The sequence below is a fragment of the Panthera onca genome, chromosome A1 (assembly GCF_046562875.1).
Source record: "Panthera onca isolate mPanOnc1 chromosome A1, mPanOnc1 haplotype 2, whole genome shotgun sequence".
Lineage (NCBI taxonomy): Eukaryota > Metazoa > Chordata > Mammalia > Carnivora > Felidae > Panthera > Panthera onca.
The window spans coordinates 182,070,771-182,087,298 of record NC_138339.1 but is presented as its reverse complement, the minus strand read 5'-3'; the positions used below and the strand labels follow the sequence as shown (position 1 = coordinate 182,087,298).

The 16,528-nt window shown below is 32.8% G+C and overlaps 1 protein-coding gene across 1 annotated transcript; it reads right to left on the bottom strand.

Moving 5' to 3' along the window:
- Positions 1-561: 561 nt before the first annotated feature.
- On the bottom strand, positions 562-7,258 carry SLITRK6 (SLIT and NTRK like family member 6). The gene is made up of 2 exons (XM_060636866.3): positions 6,707-7,258; positions 562-4,329 (listed from the first exon to the last, which is right to left on the bottom strand). Exon 2 carries the CDS (start codon positions 4,303-4,305, stop codon positions 1,783-1,785), a length of 2,523 nt encoding a protein of 840 aa, XP_060492849.3. The 5' UTR covers positions 4,306-4,329; positions 6,707-7,258; the 3' UTR covers positions 562-1,782.
- Positions 7,259-16,528: the final 9,270 nt, after the last annotated feature.

Genomic DNA, 16,528 nt, shown 5'->3' with positions numbered 1-16,528 from the left:
GGAAGTACAGACCCTTACTGTCTTTATCAGCAAAAAGGCTTCTTATTCAAAATCAAGGAAATAATGTATAATTTGCTAGTATTGCAGACAGTTGGTGTTGAAACCAAAACATTTAATAGAACATTCAGGAATCACTAAAATAGTAGTAAGTAAATTAGAAAAAGTCCTTTCTAAATTGAAATATGTTCCTTACTAACCCTGTGCATGGATCTGCATGGTGTTCAGAAAACAGAATTAGATCACCTTGATTAATTCTATTTTGCCTTGTGGAAATCTGCTGTGTCATTGATTCTATAATCAGAAAGAAGAAAAATAAATCACTTTCATTTGTAGTCAGTGGGAAAACAATCTGCTGGAAAGGGGGAACTACTGGTCAGACTTAGGTCTGGCTCCATGTCAATCATACCCAGACACAGAATGGCCTTTTTGCAGATAGTGAACAAGAAGCTTCTGTGTAGATAACAGACAGAAATCTCCTTCTCATGCATGTACCTCAGTGCATGCGTGTGTTTGCGTTAATCCTGACTTGATTGAATTACAAATCAAACTAATTGAAGAAAGTTCATTTAAAAAGAGAGTTTTCATTTTATTTTTATTGTCGTGAGTGGTATTTTTAATCTTCTTGAAAGGCACCCAAGAATAATTACCTTTGTGAACCAAAAATATACAAAACTGTACAGAATAAATAGTTCATAGAAATCTAGCTATACTTTCTTGTAAAATAAAGCTACATTGTCCCACTCCTGAGGCAACTTACAACACTTACCCTTAGACGTGCCTTTTGCTACTAATTTATGGCAACTATCAGTTTACATCAATAAAGATTTTTAAAAACACAATTTTTCCTATTTGTTTTACACCTGTGAATTATTACTTGCCACAAGAAACATATTTCTATCATGGTCATTCAAATTTACAAAGGATTAATGCTATGAAAGAAACTAAACTTAATTTATGCACTAATCATATTTACAATTGAGTATCAGTAGCATTTTAAAAATATCCCAAGGAAAAAAAATGAACTTTGAGCACAAATGACATACCTTAGTTCACAGCAGCATTGACAATAAGATTGTCCACACAAAATGTGAAGAAAAACCAAAAAAGTTTGCCTATTTATCCACCTGAACTATTAATCACTCCTATTTTCAAATTCAGAAAGCATAGCAGTGGTATTTTTCTAACCCTCAAATGAAAACTTTGAAGTCTTGGGCTCCTCATAGCCTACTAATTCAACCTTCTATTTTTTTCTTTACTATTACTAGTGGTAATTTTGAAGTTCCAGTTCCTTTTGCCTTTATTTCAAGAAAATTAGGTGTATCTGACAATGTACATTTTTGTGGTATATACTGATTATATAAACAATATATTCCTTACATATTATAATAACTACATATACAGTTATAGCTTTTAAATGACAAAACCCAATTCTATTTCATCCACTGGTAATTCAAGAAAATAAGGGTTGCTTAAAGACTCAACCCTCTTAGATGTGCAAGAGGACTTTTCTGAAACACTTTTAAGTATATGGAGAAATATTACTATAATCCTTGGATGATTTACATGCAAGGATTTATTTTATCGGGGGTAGGCAAAATTGCCCAAAGACAATGCAATGGCTTCTCCCAATGATCCCTGAGTTTCTTTTTCTTCTTTTTTTCCCATAGGATTACTGCTGTGCTTTAGTTCTGATTGATGACACACTCATGTAAGGCACTTATTTACAAGGATTGGACTTAAGACAGAATCACAGCATTTCTGCAAAAGCCCCAATCTCTCCATCTATGTTTGCTGCTCCAGGACTTCTAAGTAGTCAGGTTCAGCATGTAAGTTAGCTTTAAGCTCAAAATACTCATTTTTAGTCTGTTCCACTAATACCTTCCTGGGCCTTGAGTACATTAAAGTTTCCATTAATTTTAACTCTTCGTGGGCTCCAGGATAATGTACCTCCATGTCAGGCTGGAGTTGAGCAATGTTCTTCCTTAGGTATTCTGTGATTCCCAGTTGCTGAAGTTCTCTTTCTTTCTCTAAAATGTTCCTATATAATGAACTGGCATCCTGAAAAGATAAAAATTCAGTTGACTGGTCTGTGGTTTTGTATTTCATATTTGACCCTGTGAGTGGTGAATGATTTTCCCGTTCTAAAAGACTTCTTTGGAGATGTTTCGCATCACTTCCGTCTTTTTCATTCCTTTCTTCTTCATCTTCCAAATGCTTTGGGCCAAAGGATGGACTTCTATAGACATGAACCATGGGACTCACCATGTGCTGCTCATAGAGTGATGCAGTGGGTCTCTCAGTAGTGTGGTGAGTTGTTTTATGGCCATACATACTATACTGGAGATGGACTGGACTGTTGTCTCTCATCTGCTCATCAGCTTGTTTCTTTTTGTATCTTCTCCTGCGGTGGAGAACAAGAACCACTATCCCTGCAGCACAGAACACAATGGTTATGAACACAATCAGCAGTCCTAGTATTAGAACAGAGAGTGGTACAGCATCAGTAAGTGATCTCAAAATAGTATCAGCTGTAGTTGTGGTTGCAGGGGTACTGACAATCATGTAACTAGTTTGAGTTGGCAGGGATGGGTTATTGACTAAACCAGGGCAAAGAAGTTCACTAGTTAGTGCTTTTAATTCCTTTTTGTCTAGGTGCTCTGGAGAAGTGCAGAGGATGTCATCTGTTACTGTGTTCTTACTTAGTTTTTGTAGCCATTGTTGCAATCCAACCAGGTCACAGGAGCAATCCCAGGGATTGTCCTCAAGGTCAATCTGAGTCAATAAGTCAAGGTCATCCAAGATATTACTTACAGGGAGATGGGTAAACTGGTTTGTTTTCAGGTTTATCCTTGTTAGGGAAACCCCTGAAAAAATATGTGGTGGTAAAACTTGCAGGAGGTTGTTATTTAAATAGAGGACTTTAAGTTTAGGCATTGGGTTAAAGGTCCCTGGCAATATTTCCTTAACTGCATTGTATTCAAGATATAAGTATTCAAGATTGTGGAGACCAAGGAACATGCCTCTACTTAATTTGGTCAGGTGGTTACCATTTAGATAGAGCTTTTGCAATCTTGTCAGATTCATAAATGAGCCTTCCTCAAGAACCTCAATACGATTATTTCCCAAGTGAAGCATTTCCAAAGTGAAGTATTCCACTAGATCAGACTTCATTAATGTATGGATAATATTCCCTGCTAGCACAAGCTTTCTGGGATTTTGTGGAGGAGGTTTTAGATCTGATAAGCTTTCAATATTGCGCTCCTGACAGTGTACTAGAAGTCCTGATGGGGATAGTACTTTGCAGTTACAGGGAATAGGACAGTAGGGTCCTGGGAGTTGAGTGAATGGCTTTGTAATATAGGGTATCAAAACTGGTGCTTTGGTGGTTGGTTTTGAAAGAGGTGTGGTTTTGGTTGACACGTGACTTTCACTCATTGAAGAAGTTGCTGCCAGATGTAACGATCCTGATGGATCCTCGTGTTCTTCGTACACTGGTGGGGTGGGGCAAATTGATTCCTTTTTCAGTCTGCTTAGTATACTTCCTTTGAAAACTGGAGGGCTGTTGCAGACGACATCACCAATTACAGACTGCGGAGGCATGTTTTCCAACCAAATTTTTAGCTCTAATAAGTCACAATTACAGGTCCACTTATTGTCCTCCAATTGGAGGTCCAATATCCGGCCAATGTGTTCTAAAAAGCCAACATAAGGCAATGTTTGCAACTGATTTCCACGAAGATCTAGATGGGTTAAAGGAACGAACCGAAATATATTTGGAGGAAGACTCTCAATGGCATTGTCATTTAAAATTAACACTTTAAGTCTGTTAAGCTTGCTAAAGGCACTTGGTTCAATCACTGTAATGAAATTGTTATCTGCTTGGAGGAATTCCAGGTTTTCCAGTCCATGGAAGGTATCCTCTTTGAGAATTTCTAATGAATTGTGATTGATATGAAGTTGCTTAAGAAGGCCAAGGCCATTAAATGCACCAGACTCAATATCTGCAATATTGTTAAATCCAAGGTGTATTGAGATAGCATTGGTAAGCCCAGAAAAGTCATTTGTGTGAAGCATTGTCAAGCCATTATTTAATAAACTTAGGTGGAAAGGTCGTGATGGTGGTACACTTATTTGGGATAACTTCTTGATACCTTTTTCTTCACAATTTATTAGCATTGTGCCATCTTTTTCCTCACAATTGCAAAGAGAATCACAAGAACCTCTGGTCGAGGACATTGGAGTTTGGGACTGTGAAGATATGCAGGCAAGGAGAGATGAATATAAGAGATGAATCCACAGCTTCATGTTGTCGTGTGATGAAATCTGATTCTGTAAAACAAAATGCAATAGCAATGCACTTTAGTGGGCAGAGGGAGGAAGGAGATGAACCTCACAATCACAAAATAGAAGGTTTTCCTCCAAAAGGAAAAAAAAAATATTACTCTGAAACTATGAATACCTTCTGCAGCTACATTTTCTTTTATTTTTTTTTTTTCTAATACTATGACAAGCATGTTTTGCTTTACTTTGAACTTGCCCTGTGATAAAAATACAAACTTTAGGTCAAGGAGAATTTTAAATTTTATATCATCAGTGGTATTCACATTTGCCAAATAAACTGCATTTTAATAGACGAGAGAGGTGCTGCTTAATTGGGCCATCAGTACTTTGATATGATGTAAAGGTGTGTATTTGAGAAGATGCTGATTTTTTTTTTTTTACACAAAGTTGATGAATCTAAGGCTGAAGGATTACAATATAAGACAAATACATGATATTAGCCAGAAGCAGAGAATACTGTAGGGAATGCAAAAATGTTAGAAAGAGTTAGAAAAAATGTATGTATATATGTATGCACATATGCATTAATAATGCAATTCCTTTATTTATTTATATTTTTGAACTGGACGTTACAATGTAACATCTAATACTTGTGTCTGTGTTTTAACCTGTTTTGATGATTGGCTCAAGATACTTGTTAATTTTATCATCTATTTAAAAACCTTTAGGAAAATAAGTCTCTGACCATGTAAGATGGTAGTTCACTATGAAAAGAATTTCATTTTAACTATGCTGTCTAGGGCACTTTGTATAAGCTTGATAGTATTAGATACATATGGTTAAGAGTGCCCATTAAAATTTCACTTGTCGGACTGTATACTGAATTTCTAAAGGTAGGATATTTCCTGCTGCTTTTAAATTGTTATGTATGAGGTTAATATCATAACCTTGAAGAAGAAAAGCTGAGCTTTGTAACACATTTCTAGCTGCTGTAAATGAACAAGCAATGCCTCATATAAACTTCTAGCAAATGACTTTCTAACAAGGTCTTAAAATAGGCTTTAGGGCACTGAATGTCATCACATAATTAAACAGTGGATCTCCTTTATAATAAGGCTTAAAGTCACAAACAATGAACTCTACAACAAACTGCATGATCCTGAAACACTTGAGGATACCTCTAATTAGGTAAATAAAAAATGACAGTTCAGGATAACAGCATCATATATTCCAACTTCTTAAAAATTTAAGACATGCAGCTGAAATAGCAATTTTTTAAAAAAGATTTAACTCTGAGAAGGCAGCAGCGACAAGATAAATACATGTAACTCTAGTGGTGTTTAGTGGCATTTCTTTCCTTTAAGTAGTATATCTTAAATTCATATAAATTAAATTCAAAGGTAAATAAACACCGTATCTCAAAACTCTTCAACTTTTCCCAATGGTATCTGCTTCTATTTACTTTTAATGGAATGTGAACAATAACTTTGAACCTAATTAACATTCACAATCAGATAGAACATTACCAAACCCCAATCAAGAATCCTGAAAAAAAAATTTTATCCCATGAAAATACATTGTTTTATTGAAAACATATCTAGTATGAAGTTTCTGAATGGTAAAAGGCAGCTGAGGAAATAAAACAGTATAGTGCCTTTCCATATGAAGGAAAAGTTAGCAGATTAAATGTTTCCATGGGGAAATTGATTTTAAACAGCTCAGAGTCTATGTTTAGAATCCAACGGTTTGTAGTTGGGAGTCTTCAACTTGTGGATTAGCTTCCACAAACACTAAAAGTACTTCTTCATAGATTACTAAGAAATAATATTATTCATTTCACCAGTCACATCATCTTGAGAAAACAATAAATAACTTCCAAATGACAATCTCTGGTTATTTTTTTAAAATCTTATATTCATTTTATGTTCTTCAAAATGTCCTAGGGAACAGTTTGCAATCTTTTCAGAAATGCACACAAATTTGAACACTGGTTCCATATTGACAACATCTGATCCAATGTTAAAGAGGTCAAAAATATGTATTTTCAAGTCAGGAAATAATAAAAGTAGCCTACAAAATACAAAGAGTCTTTTAATATTCTGCTTATGTTTTAAAATCAACAATGGTGTTTGGAAATGCTCTCTCCTTCAGAAGGCATACATACTTAGTTTCCAACAACACACTGCATGCATGAAATAAATAGTGGCATCTTATATTATTTGCTCCTCTGTGCAGCCAGCTGTTGGACTGTCTGCTGCTCAGAGAAAACAGGCAACTGCTACAGCATTAGTTGTGCCCATGAGTAGGAATGAAACTGGATATCTTTAATGCAAAGTTATTTTTTTAAAGGACAAACATACAAATTGAATCACTTTAAGATAATGCAAAAATAGGCATTCGAAAAGCCTGAAAACATTCATCTTACCTGTAAAGCAGAGACTCTTCCTGACGTTATCTGTAATGCACAGCTGGAAGAGATGTTCAAAGTAAATTCAGTTTCCTTACTAAAAAAGAAAACACCAACCACCACGTACTTTCTTCTCAAATTTCACTTTTTGGCAGGTCCCATTGCTTCATAAAGTTAAAAACCTCTGCTCAAAGACCAAATGCTGAGCATTTCATTGAAAATATTTCAGGCAGAGTGCATGCTAGATCATCCTGAAGCAGTTGCCTTTTTTCCCCAATTAAAATTCACGGCATACTTCACAGCTATGCTGACTTTTTTTGCATATAGTTAACCATTTGCAAGCTGCTGAACACAGGAAATAAACAAGATGTTTCACAGAGCTGGGATTGATCACTCTTGCTTTCTTAGGTTGTAGATCCAAGCTGCAGCAGTGTTCTCTTTCCTCCCTTTCTAGTCTTTCTTGTTAGCTCAGTTTGTTATTAGTCAGATTGCCAAGGGCTGGGAGGTAGGCGTAAATAAAGAGACTTCTTGGCTTTTGACTCAGCCTTTAAGCCCTTCCCCAGCAGAGCGCTTTACCCTGCCAGTGTCATTTAACACAAGAGACAGCTCCACCTTGGGACTGCTCAACTCCTCTTTCTGCAAATGGCCTTTCCCCTCCCTTTCAATACCAGAGAGAGTGCAAGTAAATTTTGATGGAAATAATGATGTACCGTTTTAAACGTTGTATAAAAGCTAACTAACACATTATGTTAAATTCTCAGCTAGCACAGTACTGTACTGTTTACACACACGTGTGCAGAAAAGCTGCAAGCCATGTGGCCTGTAGAATGGTTGCTTCAGGTTCGGTTTTGCTTTTTTGGTTTTGTTTTTTACTGGTATTTATCGTTGAAATGGTGCACTAATTATTAAAATGTTCACGTGAACTACTTTCCTGCAATATTTGCAGTTTTGGATTTACCATTTAATTTTTTTAAAGCCTCATGTCAGAGACTCTCAGTAGTATACTTCATTATTTCTTTCCCTACAGCTAATGTTCAGTAATGAGACTAGAAATGAGGTTCTTTTGCAGTTAAGATAATATTTATTTGGAATGGAAATATTATTACTATGAAATTCATTCAGGAATCTTTATTACAGATGGTTATTGTTAATAGAACATTTTGCTTATCATTCTCCAAAATATGAAATGATGTCTTTTCAGGTAAAATGAAACAAGTTGAATGAGTATGTAGAAATTACAATATCCTGATTTTTATGGTACTAGCTGGAGAGAGCATTTTTTTCCTAAAAAGATTCTATTTATAAAGCTACTTGTTTCTTCAACTCTCAAGTTTCTGAATCATCACTAATAAAACTCTCAACTGTCAGATTCCTTATTTCCCAAAATGCCTGTGTTTTAAAAAATCATTCCTTCTACCTGCATTCTAAGTACCTGAACTTTTTTACATCCAAAATGAATATATTAGATGCCATTATTTATTCATTTTGAAATAGTCTATGGTTAGAAACACCGTTCACCCTAGGTTCTAGAGGCTGCCTGTATAATATTAGGTCTCATTTCAGGAAAAAAAAAAAAAAGGTTTTTATGTAGGTTAAATCATCAAAATGGGAGAATATCAGATTGGATTATTATTTAATGATTGTGTGCCGTTACGCATTCAAATTCATAAAGTTTTCATATCCTTAGTGTGGAACAGTTGCTTTAAAAGATATGGATTTTGAAGCAGTTTTTAATATTCTCTCATTCCTTAATATTATATTCTTTCACTCATTAAGTGTCTCATTTATTTTCATGACACTGGGTGTTTTAAAATGAAATAGGGATAATGGTATAGGTAGGGGGATGGGGAAAGATGATAAAGATAAAGAGACTAAAGGAAATAAGAGAAAATGAAGGTAAGGAATTAATCTCAGGCCCAATTTGCTGCTCGCTGATGGCCAGGTTACATTAGCTTCACTCAATCTAATGATTTAGATAGGTAGGGACAAAACGGAGTTAGAATCAATGGGAAAACAAGGAACTAGTAACTTCCCTTCCAGCACTGTATACACAATTCTCCAAATGTGTTCCTTTAGTTTTGGAATTGAGGCCACAGGAGAAATGTTCTGGAAGTATAGTCTGTGGAGGAAAGTGGTTCAAACAGACACATGGACAAGTAGAATTAAATTCCCTATAGATCGACCCAGGTTTCTCTCATTTCCTCCAATTTGATTATGTGTCTATTTTATCCATAATGTACACCTAGCAGGTATTTCAAGCTATTTATCTCTAATCCCTTACCTATACATGACATGTTGTCCTCATACATAAATTACTGGTCAATTCAAAGGTAAGGAAGAGGAGAAGTAACTAACAACCCCTTTTTTATATTTATTATTCTTTACTTTTTCTCTAGATTTTGGGTGGAAACACAAAGAATGGTTGGGTAAAAAGAATTGATTGAGAAGCATTCTGTAGCTTTGAACTTAGTTCAAAGGAGTAGTATTGATAAAGAATTATTCAGCATTACCTTAAACTCAATAGTAAAAAAAATATATATATATATGTATATATATATATATATATATATATATATATATATATATATAATAGTACATACAAAATGATTATGGCTAAATTCATTATTCTCTAGATTCTCTAGATTCTCTAGATTTTGTTAATGGTAATTCCTCATTTATTTCACTAAATCAATCATGCTGCCATTCTTTCCAAATTGCTTATGGCAGAATGTGTTATTGATTATTGGACATTTAATTTAACATTGTTTTTATTTTCCAATTGTTACATGGAAAAATACTTTCCCAGTGTATCTTTCTCCAAGTTTTAGCAATAAATTCAATAAGTGATCCTAATAAAACTAGATTTTATTAACCTTTCCACATAATTTACCCCCAGTGACTCCATATTGGAAGATGTTAAAACGTAATCAATTATTTTTAACCACATAGTCTACATTATGTTTTATTGCGACTTTTAACTGCTTCTTAGAATGTGCATCTTCAAGGGAAAACATGAAAGTTCTAATTATAATGAAAATAACCAAGCAACCAGAAGAAATAAACCTACCTCTGTTAGTCATTTTAGAGCAGCAGCGTACACAAGTCACAGTGCACAGTCATAACACCAGGACTCAGGAGAATGCCTTCTCTTCTCTGCTCATGTAGATGGGAGGTGGGTAGGGTGGGGAATCATTTTACATATCTAATGGTGACAAAGGCCAGATGGAAGAATATTTTATGTAATTTGTTGGACTGGACTGATAGTGCATATGGGACAAATAGAATGAAAAGATCAATATTAAGCGCTGGAAAGAGTAAAGAAAAATTACTAACAGTGAAAGAGATTGATTCATGCTGTACAGGACTAGCTCTACATCAGAACATCTGCCCACCTTTTTTCAGTGCCACATTTAAGTGGTAAAATGAAAACATATGTCTGATTGATTTTAACACAAGAATCTGGAAGGCTTGAAGAGAAAGGTCTTTACACTGTCTGTGGTGTAGACTGAGGTATATTAACATATTTTGAAGGTAGAAAGTATAACCCTTGGTGACCCTTTGGGGATTATAATACTATAGATGCATTTTAAATATTCATTGATGATTTCACTCTCTGAAGAGATATTTAAACAAGGAAATAATCCCAAAATAATGTCACTTTGAAAGTATGTACATAATTATTAAAAAATATATTCAAAACAAATTCTTGAGTAACAGCATTCCTGTGGGCTCTGTCTGCTATGTACTTTCAGAGAATTACAATGAAACTCAAGATAATGTTATTAAAATTTAATATTACAGAATTTGTGAGTAACATCTAAATTTACAGATATGTAGAAAACTTGTGCACTAGTTTCACAAACATTAATAAAGACCTATTTCCTGTTTCTTATTTCAAGCTAAAAGTTTCTCTAAAATTGTATATACTTTTGAAAATGTGTATGTTCCATTGTAAAACTCTAAAGGAAAACTCTAAAGAGACAGAAAAAGTTAAATCTACTAACAATCCCAGAGATTAACTTCAACTCAAATATTTATTTTGTATTCCTATCCTGTTTATTGTATACAGAATTAATACCTTTTATAAAATTTTAAAAAATCTTTAAAAATAATAATGGGGCAAAGTCTACTTAAAATGTATAATTGAACTTATTTACACAAATCTTATTCATGAAAGATAATAATTAAAGAATGTTGTCTTCTATCTTTCATAATACTATGCCATACAGTAACCTTAGAATTTGTTTTCCAAATCTTGAACTTAGAGTTCTCTTTCATGCTTCACTGGAAGAGAAGCCTGAAACAATTTGCCATCTTTACTTTATTTTATTTTATTTTATTTTATTTTATATTTTTGGTTCTGTTAAAAGAATCAGAGCATAATGATCATGGATACTTTTTCTTTTGACAATAACATACAATTTAATAAAGGAACATGACCTTTGTATATAGAAGAATATAAAATTTCTCAACTTTTGGCAATAACATCTTGTACATGAGAAGGACATTTGCATATATTCATCAAGAATAATCACTGAGGAATGCAAATTATTTTAAATGTTTAACCCTATAATTGTAATATGTAGCCATTTTTCCAAACATGTAAATATCATGTAATACCATGTAAATATCATAACCATGAATATCATATATCTCTCTATCTCTATCTATCTCCATGTCTATATATATTTATGCTTTAAGATCATCTATATGGAGATGATCTCCATATAGTGGGATGAAAGTAATAATTTTACCAACCTAACAATGATTAGTTGACACTGAAATTTAAGTAGCAAACTTTACAGTGAAAAGTCTATATGTCTTAGAGGGAGTTTATATGATAGATACAATATTTTATAAAGTCATGCATAAGTGGTTTAGGAAACTTGCCTTTTGCATTGACTCTTTAATAAAAAAGGTTAATTTGTTATTTAAATCTTAAGTTTCTTTCATGGTCAATTTGCTCTGAGAGCAAAGGTATAAAACTAATAATGGAATTGCTTTATTCTAAGAGAGCTTTTACAATCATACTTCCTGTTTTTGATTTGAAATCTGTTGACACAAAGGAACTCTCTGATACCTTTATTTAACCTGGCAAAACCTAAGCAAAACAGAACAAAAGCTTTCTCTTGGAAGCTTGGATTAGAAATTCTCTGTCTTCATGTAAAGTGTATTTGTGATTTCATAAAGTTCCTTACTTCAAATGGATAACTAAACATATATATATGTATGTATATATGTATACATGTATGTATACATACATAGATGTGTATGTATACATATCTATGTATATATACACACACACATATATATACATACATATGTATATGTATACATATATACAACTAAAAAATGTTGATGAATGTTTTACAATGAATAATGAGCAGTAGCAAGAGACAAGGTCCAGTGTAATAATGGTAGACTGGGAGTTACTTTGATGGTAAAGACTCCTCTAGGGAAAGCTATTATCTACTTGGTATTTTTTCTCTGGTACTATAGAGTGAGTTGCACATAGGAAACACTCAAATAAGTAGTTATTCAAGTTGAATAGTTTCTTTGTCTTTCTCACTATAGTGTAATCTTAGGACACTTACTATTCCTAGGGATGCATATACATTATATGTTTAAAATTTTTGTCCATATAACAAAAACTAATGCTAAAGATCAAGACTGAAAATTTTAAAAACTTGATTCCCTGGATTTTTCCAAATATTGTTGTTTGGCAGTTATTATAATACAACCTGTGTGACCAGATCACTTTGTTACCAGATGATTAATAATGCCAGGCAAATACCACTGAATCAAATAAGCATGATAGATGCTCAGCTTGGTGGTTCACCTGCAGGAGATTTAAAATTTCTGGATGTCCTTCTACTGTCAATCACAGTTTGGACATCACTGACTATCCCTATTACCTACTGCTGTGTCATGAGGAATGTAATTTATTCAAACTGTTTTAATCTCGTAATTGTGATATTCACCCATTTTTACAAAACATGTCAGTTTCATTAAGTTCAATGTATTATTTTAATAAAATAAAACTGTACATATCATACATGTATGTACATTATTTAATTATGCTTTAAAATCATCTATATGGAGATGATCTCCACATTGTGGAATGAAAGTAGCACATTTTCCAGTCTAGGCTTGATTAGTTGACATGGAAATCTAAATACCAAATTTTACAGTCATTTGGATAGTAATAAAATTTTTTTGTTACAATTGGATCTATATTCTGTAAAGAAAATAATTGACAATGAAACACATGTTCATTGAGAAATGGAAGTGCATAGTTCAAGAAGTGACTCCGGAATTATTCTATTTTGCATTATTTTACTTGATAACAATGGAATTAACATAAAAAGACAGTTACTGAACTATTACTATCATCACTGGAGTATTAGTATTAAACAAGAAAGTGAATAAATCATTAATGGCAGGTTTCACTCGATAATGTTGGCTGTTTTTTTTAAACAGGAATCTTGATGAAAACTCCAAAACAAAATAAGGAATATTGCATTTCGGTATATAACGTTTTAAAGAGTATAACATAACATAGAGAAAAAGCTTCTGAGTTGTAAATAATTCACTTAGATACACGGAGTCGTTCCTTCAAAATCTATATTCAATGTACAAAAAATGCATTTATCCCTTACCTGCATATCTACATGAAGATAAATATGGATATTTATTAATATAATTATCCTTTTGATGATTTTACTGCATACATCTCACCTATATTAATCTTTAGTCTTTCCTCTGAAATAATTGAGGCTTCCTTATGACTGTTCAATATTGTATATTTCCCATATAATATTACATGTTTAAGAAAATAAGGGCAATATTATTTATAACTTTCATGTTTCCCAATATTGTAATAGGACATAGACCATTGTGATATATAATAAATAATACCAATGAAATATCAACAGCAATAAAATTCTAATAAAAATTAATACCTAATAATCAAATGACTGTTTAAGTGGACAGATATCCTTTGTTGTGTCTTGGGGGTAGGGGAAGGAAAGGGAGTTGACAATTAATTTCAAATTAATTTTGGATGTATCATACGGGATTTTCCTAGGCAGTCTAAAATTTCAAGCCTCATAAAACACTCATTTGAACTATAAAGACTTTCAATTCCCTCCCTCTCAAAGAGTATTAAATTTGAAGTCACATGATACAGTAAGACAAATACTCCTCAAATATTTGTATTCTTTTCTTTGATTATGATCAGAAGGGCATTTATAAAAATTATTTCCTCATTTTCATTAGCAACTCCAACCTACTACAACTTAGGAAACTGATTTTTAGAAACCTCACAGCTTTTTAAACAGTTGTTTAGCAGTAAAACAATTTTAAAAACATAGCTTAACTATCTTAAAAAAGGAAGCAATTCAAAATAGCACTTACCTGCTTTTCCTTTCCATACATAGAAATACATGTCTTCCACAAAAATATTACAAATTTTTGATACTAGTAGAAATCACTGTTTAATAATTCTTGGTTTGAGGGAAGAAGAAAAACTGAAAACAAGAGTTTTTAATCTAAAACTAATCTTGGATATTTGTATAATATTGTTAAGAACTAAGGGAATCATTCTTAACACCTCCTTTGGTTCAGAGCTTTTTTACTCTTTTAGTTCCCTCTAGTGGATATTTTTAAAAATTCTTAACAACTTTAAAAGCTGCAGAGAGCATGCTCCGTTGAATTCTTACTTTAAACATGTAGATTATGTATGTAGTTGTTCCCTTGCTGGCCTGTAACAATTATCATGATGTGTTAACAGTATATTTTAAGAAACATTTGACCAATTTGAGCATGATTAGAAGCAAATTATTACAGAATATATTGTTTGTAAGAATAACTGACAATCTCCATTGTTTTTATTACCCATCATATTCTTAAAAGGGTTTATAAATGTTCCTCAATTAAACAACAACAACAAAGAACATGCTACAGCTATTTATTAGTGTCCAACTATCTTTAAAAATTTTTTTTTATCTTTAGATATTAAATTACTACTACTAATAATAAATAGTAGTATGTATGTATGTATAATTGTGAGCTCTCATCATGTTTATAACTAGTGTGATCACTCTATACATAGTAACATATTTATTCTTAGAAGAAATCTATGTGACAAGTGCTTTTGGAATGAGGAAATTGGTGCATAAAAGTAATATACACAATGTTACAGAACTAGTAAAGGCAGAGTCTGACTTCAACCTATCTATCTATTCTGACTTCAGAATTTGTTTATTCAGCAGATAAAATTGCTAGTCAGGGCAAATATTCTCATAAGTGGACATAATTTGTAATAAGATAAGATTTTAGTCTTATATATAATAGGAATAAATTAAAAAAGAATTTGGTTTTTTTGAATTAAAAATACTTTTTCTAAAACATATTTCATTCAATACATAAGCATTAATGACAATTGTGGGCAAAGAATTGCATTGGTTGAAAACACAAACATGAACTTTTCATATGCATACATATATATGATTAGCACATAGATATATCTGAAGAACTGTATAATTGATCAAGTGATCTATATCTATATCGATATCGATATAGATGTAGATATCCTCATCATACTACATTATACTAACCACCTATACTTCTTTGTCCTTCTAAGTCAATGAGTACCAAGCTTCTACAAAGATTGACATTTAGAGGAAATCAATTTGTCACATCTTACTCCACTTACTTTAGGTGTGCCTGAGGGAAGAGGGAAGAGCCTATTGTGCAATATATAAATCCAGAAGCCCTTTGGATCAGATTCATGTTGCATGCTCCACATCCGATGAACTCTGTAGTCTCCCTGACCTAAAGTGGACCCCACTGCCTGCCCTAAAGTGGACCCCAGACACCCCACATAAGATTCCTCAAATGGATACATAATCTCTCCTTCATAATAGACATGTCTCCCTCCATCCCCCCAATGTACCCTCGCCCATAATAGACACAAATATATTTTAGATATGGAAGGTGTGTGCATGTACTAATGATGGGAGTGGACATTCACCAAACCCTTGGATTATCTAAAGAACAAGTGGGGACAGGAGTGAGATATGAGAGAATATGCCACTAGGCCTGGCAAGGGGCTATGGTATTCTGATTACCCGGTTCTTCCTTCTTACAACAAACAAAACAACATAATACTGCTTATCATCCGACTTGATTTTGCTGTTCTTTCTTAAAGTGTTAAGGTATTATATTCCACATATTTTTTAGAAGCTCAGAGTCATCATTGTGGATATTAGTTATACAGTCACTCATTTAATAAATATTACTTGAATTCTAAATGTAACAATATTATTAAGAACCTTAATAAATATATATTAATATTTTTAAAAAAGAAATTACGGTGCCAGGCACCTACTATATATTTCAATTAAAAAAAAAAAAAACTCTTCACAACACCCTATAAGAGATATAATATTCTTAACTTCACTTTACAGGTAAGGAAAGTGATAAATTAAGAATGAAAAATAACTTGGTGAGGGTCACACAGCTCGTAAATAACTAGCTTTCTGGTCTGGCTGAGTGTAAGAATCATGCTTCCCTGTATAAGGCAGTTCTAATAAAATATAAAATGCATTAGGTTTGAGTTATTTAATGTTTAAGGCTGAGACATTTAAGTAAAATATCAAGTGAAATATTAGCATAATATGAATTTTTAGGTTTTATAAAATACATTGTTGTTTTTTAAACATACCTTGAAGAAAAGACATCTTAATTAAAGACTTATAAAAGAAGGTGTTATCTCAAGAAACAAGTTTAAAATCAAATGTCTAACTGGCTATAAATCATTCAGCAAAGATGTGTACT